This window comes from Cryptomeria japonica, chromosome 11, assembly GCF_030272615.1.
Source record: "Cryptomeria japonica chromosome 11, Sugi_1.0, whole genome shotgun sequence".
Classification (NCBI taxonomy): Eukaryota; Viridiplantae; Streptophyta; class Pinopsida; order Cupressales; family Cupressaceae; genus Cryptomeria; species Cryptomeria japonica.
The window spans coordinates 662,315,592-662,322,803 of NC_081415.1; the positions used below are offsets into that span (position 1 = coordinate 662,315,592).

General features: G+C 37.0%; 1 protein-coding gene across 1 annotated transcript; it reads right to left on the reverse strand.

Annotated features, from left to right (window-relative positions):
• Positions 1 to 634: 634 nt before the first annotated feature.
• On the reverse strand, positions 635 to 3,285 carry LOC131065109 (pentatricopeptide repeat-containing protein At1g02060, chloroplastic). Its single transcript, XM_057999518.2, has one exon. It carries the CDS (start codon positions 3,179 to 3,181, stop codon positions 1,010 to 1,012), a length of 2,172 nt encoding a protein of 723 aa, XP_057855501.2. The 5' UTR covers positions 3,182 to 3,285; the 3' UTR covers positions 635 to 1,009.
• Between the last annotated feature and the right edge of the window lie 3,927 nt (positions 3,286 to 7,212).

The window sequence follows — 7,212 nt, forward strand, 5'->3', positions numbered from 1 at the left end:
ACCCAGATCTAAGGGTCAACTATTTTGCCAAAATTTGCCTGGAATTTGCTGGGGTTCTAGCTTTCCATTGAATTGGAACCTTATGGTCTGTATAACAGATAATTCAACTCACCGATAGGTCACAGCCGATCTGACACATAATAGACAAAACACTTGCAATAGAAGAATAAGATTGTAGCTTTCCTTACTTAAAATATCATTTTGTTGTAAACATTGTTTTACATCATAAAGAATATCATTGCTTTGCTCTCGTGTTGTGAGAAACTTATGTAACTAGTTGTTTGCTTTTAATTTTATCCTAAAGCTTAACTGTACCATATCCTGCAGCATTCTAACAGATTAGTTCATCAAATCCTCAATGAACCAAGTGATAAGACAAAAACTTGAAACAAATGACCAAGTCTTTTGCAACGCCCAGCTTCCCATTATATCAACCTTCATCAAAGATTGACCAAACAAATTAATTTTATGACAGTGAAATATTAAAGTGACACCTTTAATATTCCGCATTGAATATTTGTTATTCTTTTGGATATTTCCACAACCTCAAACACTCTTTACTTATCGTTCAAAAACATCAGGGATCTTTAACTTCCCAAATTACAGCGTCCAGAATCATCTTGAGCAGTAAAAATGCACCCAACCCTCAATATACATAGTAAACAAGAGAGATTCGCATAATTGCAATTCACATTGACTTTACAAGGGTTCACTTCAGGATGAAACCACAATGACAGCAATCTTTACTGATTGGAATTTCCTTATGATGATATTTCTTTTAGGAAGCTGAAAAAAATGATCATCTAACACTGTGCAACACCGTCAAAGTTATTTTATGTTTTAATTGTGCAACACATTGATAATGAGAAGAAGACATCCATTATCATACTTTTATCCCTCACTGGTTATCATCCACTTGCCATCTTAATTATGATGGTCCCGCAGTGCGTTTGAAATGTCATATCACATAAATAAGAACCAACCCAGTAACTCCAATAACCATACTATATCACCTTTGTGCCTTGCTTACTTCACGGCTGCTACGCATGAGTCTGCTTGATACATAAGCAGCCTGTTCAAGTTTTCCTTCTTTTTGAAGAAGGTTAGTCAACATTTGACAGCATGTTAGATCTGGGTTCTTACCCTTCTCTGTCATTCTTTGAAAAAAAGAAAAGGCATCCATGGCTTTACCACTGGTGCAAAGGCCGTTAAGGACAGTATTATAATATGCAATATCTAAATAGCAATCTTTTTCCAAAACAAAATAATTCAATCTCTGAGCCTCTAAAATTTTTTTCTCTTGGCAAAGGTCATCCATCAACTTTTCCATATCGGGAAGAAAACCTTTATGATACAATAAATCTAGAAGTTCAAATCCTTCTTCATCAAGGCCTTGGCAAAGGAGTCTACTTAAAACCTTGGTGGAAATATCAACGTTTTGTCTAACATCCTTCTCTAGCATTGTTTTCATAATTCTACTTGCATCTTGTACTTTCCCATAACTACAAAGACTGTCAATTAAAATATGGAAAGTAGAAGCCATGGGCATCAGCCCACTTTTCAACATCTCTTCAAATATGCTTTTTGCATCTTCTAACTGCCCAGTCTTCAAGAAACTTTGCATAAGGGCACTGTAAGTATCAATATCAGGAGAATAGTTTCTCCACAACATTTGTTTAAGGATCTCGAAACCTGCATTGGGTGCACCTTCTTTGCAATGACCAAGGATCACTGTTTTGAAGGATACGGGATCCTGAGTGCCTTGCATCGATGACTGTCTGAGGAATTTTTCTGCCTTTACAGTTTTACCATGTTCACAAAGAAACTCAAGCATAGGATTATATGCAGCAACTAAAGGTGTACAATCCCCTGCCTTAAGTAAAATACCTTTCTGCAAGAGGTTGTCAAAGAGATAAACTGCCTTCTCATAATTTCCTCTGCTACAAAGGCTCTTGATAAGAATACTATAAGTTGCAGAATTGGCAACGACACCGAGCTCTGCCATTCTGTCAAAAGTCACTACAGCCTCTTCTAACTTCCCCACTTTGCACTGAGCATTCATAAGTATATTAAAAGTGCATGCATCTGGCTTGAAGCCACCCCGAATCATCTCCTCAACAATCTTACCTGTCTCATCCAACTTATCAGCATCGCAAAGAGCCTGGATAATGATATTGTATGTAATCTCATTAGGCATCGCACCACATCTACCCATCTCATGTAGAAATTTCAATGCTTCGTCTAGACGCTGCCTCTTGCAGAATCCTCGAATCATTGTGGTATAAGTCACAACATTGGGGCTAAGGTCAGGGTTCATCTTCTTCATTCCTCTCCACAACCTATATGCATCTTTAACCCTACCATTTTTACAGAGTCCATCAAGTAGCGTATTGTAGGTGACAATATCGGGCCTACATTTCCTACTCTTCATATCCCTAAAGAACCCAACTGCCCTATCTATCTTAGAAGCCATACAAAACCCCCTGATAAGAATGTTGTAAGTGTAGACATCAGGTAAAATTCCCTCAGACACCATCACTGCATAGTGTTTCTCCACCATGTTGGTCCTGCCTCTTTTCAACAGAATAGTGAAGAGATTATTGAAGGTCAAAACCGTGGGCCTTACTCCAACTTCCTTCATCATTTTAAAAAATTTCACAGAGACTTCAATGTTTCCTTGTCTTCCATAGCTCCTTATCAGGCTGTTGAAAACACAATCTTCCCACGGAACTCCATTTTCTGGCATTCCCAACAAGAGGGTTTTAGCAATATTTAGGTTCCTAGCGCGGCCTAGTATTTCCAATATCTTGAAATACGTCTGTATATCGTGCTTGAAACCCAAGACGGTCTGTGAATGTTTGAAAAATCTGTATGCTTGCAGAGAAGTTTTTGCATTGGATAGAATGTCAATGACCATGTGGGTTGTTAAGTTTGTCGCTGCCAAATTTAACTGGGTCTCTGCCTTTTTCGTCCATGGTCTTGTAGCCAATATTTCACAGATAAATTTAACCGGGTCTTTTGGGGGTTTAGGTGACTTACCTGGTTCTTGTGTTATTTGATCTTGATATAAGCAGGAAGATCTGCAAAAATGCCTGGTCAAGATCTTCAGCTCAGTAAGTTTGATTCGTGTAGGGATGGAAATCTTCATCAGCATCTTTAGCACTCTAAATTCTAAATTCATTCAATTCGAGCTATGATATATCGTGGGCTCTCCAAAAACAGTGAAGTTTATTTCCTGGTGAGAGGAGAAATTCATTTTTAGGATTTACCTCGATACCGGGCATTTGGAACTGTATAGGATTTGATAGTCTCAAGTTTATGAAGGGATAGTTTAAGGATTTTAAAAAATAAAATGGTTTTTGAGACATTTATTGAAAAAAATATATTCATATAATCATCCCATGGTGAAATTTATATGTCCATGTCTTTTTTTATTAGTTATAATTTTTTTATAATTCATGGTATCTTCGCACCCCAGCCCAGCGCTTAGCAGCTCGTATCTTGGGTATTTGAGGCGAGCTGAGGCGAGACTAGTCCACTGGAGGTGGCAAGACCACCTGATAGCCATGTCACCAAGCAAACCTGGTAGACTTTTGTCACATCCCGAAATCAGCCACTTCCGCTATAGGTGAACACAAATGAAAAGAAAGAATTAAATAAACAAAGGTAGTCAAAAGTATAGGATGGATGAGCTGACTGGAGGTAAGGATGTCCAGAAAACTTTATAAAATTATAAATAGCATGAAGGGAGACATCCACAATTAATAGGCATGGTGGAGGCATGGTAGGAGTGGTCGAGTAGTCAGCAAAGCATGGCATCTCTGCCTTTTTACAATTCAATACGACATCATACAGGTGAAAGTGGTGCACCAGTAGTCATAAAATATATCTCACGACCCACAAAAGGGACAAAGAGAGTGCTTAAGGAGAGATAGGCTTAGATGCATAGGAAGAAGAGAAGTTTCACCAAATGTTGTAGCTGCAACTTCATGAGTTGGCATGTACGCAAAACGTGGAAGATTAGACAAAGCACGTGAATAGCTTGGTAGAATGGAGCGAAGAAAATGGTGTGCAGAGAAAGATTTACCCACATGCCCATTATTGTAGACTACCATGAATGGTGAGAACTTGGGAGGAGAGATGACTTAGGAATCATGCGAGGGTGATAGCAGAGAGGAAATGCAGCTGCTCTAATGGACCATAGTATTCCTATATGCAGGACGAGGGAGCATAGTCAAAGCACATGAAATGTTTGATAGAATGTCTAAAACAAATGTGGTCTCCTAAAATGCAATGCTCGCAGTTTATGCACAAAATGGTATTTGTTGAAAATGGCTCGGAATATTTTAGGAAATACAATGGGGAAAAGCATGAGGTGAAAAGGTAGGAGGCATAGGAAATGGGAAAGATGCAAAGCGCTAGAGGAAGAAAGTGCAGTGGAAGGGTGTGGTAGGAGGCTTCTTCTGTGCCAAAAATATTACCCCTATTAGGAAAAGTGAAAGGGTGGGAGTGAATATGTGAGGAGGTGAGACGACTGGAAGGGAGGAATCGATTGGAGAATCAGTTTGTTGCAGTTTGAAATTAACCTTGCGTGTAAGGGAGACATTTGTTCTAAAACAAGATAAGTAATGCACACTCATGATATCTATGATATTAACCTTTTGAAAATTTATTATTATTACAACTTATATTTATTCGGTAATGGCCTATGCATGGTTAGGGATTCCAATGATTTATGATAGTTTTCTTGCTAATTGATACAAAACTATTTCATGTCTCCTTTCCCTAGTTCAAAGGATTTTCTTTTGGTGAAAATGGGTAAATAAACTTTTTATAACATAGGATGAAGGAATGAGTTTAAATAATTTGTTCAAACTAATGGCTCGATTAAATAACTAGACAAGATTTATATGGCGTTTAGTTGTGCCATCTCTCATAATAAGATCAAATTTTCATTCATGTGCCAATGTTGTTGAAAATGATGAGTAAAACAAAGTCACTCTTTGGTAATCATTGAGGACATAACTGGTATAAGAACATGCAGACCTAACACACAATAAATAACATTTTCAAGTGTATGGGGTATATATCTTTCTTTGTTCATCTTATGAATTAGTGTTTCATCTTGAGTATGATTTGGACTTATCTATACTTAAAAGCAAGATTATAATTATGATTATATTCCCTTTGAAGATAGATGATTGTTATGTGATCTTGATGACATAGCGACCCATCAATAGTGATATGACAATTTGATATGATTATGATTATAATACTTTATATCCTTCAATCCCAATATAGCCTTTCCTACCTAGCTAAAGGGTGTAAAGGTGTTATAAGGAATTAGTTTGAATTTTGATGTATCTTATCCCGTGTATTTATATCATACAAGGTGGAAATGATGTAACCATTTTAGTAAGTAGAGAATTCTTGTGTTAATCTTATGAGGTTTATTACCTTACCGTATATGTTCAATGTGCAAACTATTGAGTTACTTTAAGTATGTTGGAGTGAATTTTGTATTGGATCTTATTGGTACAAGCTACACCTAGTATCAAGGTACCATCACATCTAAGGTTTACTATCCAATTACTAATATATATGACACATTATCCTATATGAATATGAGAACACACACGGCTATAGTAATTGGTAGAACATGCTTGCTACTCAGAGGTGTTACAAACAAGTACCTTCTATGCAAGATGGACCCTTTTTCGAGATTAACTTATGATATGGATATTTTGATGTAGTGTTAATAGGTGTAATAAACTCCTTTAAAATAATATCAATTTATCTTTGTTGCTTAATGCAATAATAAGACATTAAATAAGAATATATGTCTACAAGATGTAGATTGACCCATTGGGAATGAGTTAAGAGGCAACCATTGGTAATCATATTATATGGCATTCAAATGTCTCATTGACACTTAAGATCACAATTAGTTGTAAATGGCAAGGGTGAACATTATATAGTCAAAGAACTGAAGCTAATATTTTGGCGACATTGGTGTCAAGAAACCCTTATAAGCATTTGATGGTTAAGAGTTAAATCGAAGAAGTGCAATGATGATTATTGACATTGTACTTGAGTTTATAATAAATAAAAGGTGCTAGTTGAGTTATGCAAACTAATTAATTAAGGTAACGGGTTTTGGGCATCAAGGTAAGTATGTGTTGAGTTATAAGCTTAAATCACTATGTCGATAACTAGACAACTTTAGGATATTCAAGCTGAATTAGGAATAATAATTATGGGAGAAGTTGTTTAGAGACCGTCATGTCTTTAAGGAAGGTGCTATGATACTAGTTACTAAATTGTGAGATAGTTCTATTTTCCTAATTAATGTTAAGAGTTATGAGTCGAGATGAAACTTTAACCAAACCCTTGGTTGGGAAAATTGTGTGTAGGTGCCCTTTGAGAGACTTGGAAAGGAGAACTACATGTGACACTGACCCGTTTGGAAGCAAGAACGTAGGTGTTCCTTGGATGAAGGATGTCCACGTGACTTCAATTTCGTAGGGGTAGGGTCTAGGGGGGGATAACTCTAAGGTTCAAAGTTGTTCCTAACGTTTTGACCTTACATCCCTAGTAGGCTTTAGAGGAGGCCAATTAGGAATTAAAAAATTATGAAAGATTTAAGAAAAATAAATAAGTGTAATATTATGTAATATGCCCTCGAATAGAAAGTTCAAGGACATATACATGGGTTGACTACCATACAGTTGGTAATGGCTTAAGGGTATAGGATGAGATGAGGCCATCTTGTGTTGGTTCTTTATAATTGTATCATGTGTTGATGAAGTTAAACCCTAGAGTTATAGGCTCCACATTCACTTGATTGTGGTGTTCTTATCTATTTGTCTAGTATTGTGAATCTTGATGTGTATGACCGCCACAAGAGCAAACTGATGAGATATTTATGCAGAGACGGGCAGTTGTTGGACCGTGCCAATGATCGATGTCTGGGCTACTGCAAGGGATTAGTGGGAAATCACCTGGTTCAAGGAGGTGACACTGCCTAGACTACCCTGGATATGATACGGTAATAGATAGAAGGTCGAGTCATTGAACCGTGCTAATGGTAGAGGCTAGAGCTATTGTTGTAATGTTGGATTAACCAAAATTCATCAGGTTCATGAAGGTGAAGGATTGCTAAGGGATATCCGAGATTTGATACGGTAATGGTTGCACGGGTAGTTTAATTAC

Excerpts from the sequence above, each read along its gene's own strand:
- LOC131065109 (XM_057999518.2), bottom strand. The coding sequence starts at position 3,181 with ATGAATTTAGAATTTAGAGTGCTAAAGATGCTGATGAAGATTTCCATC.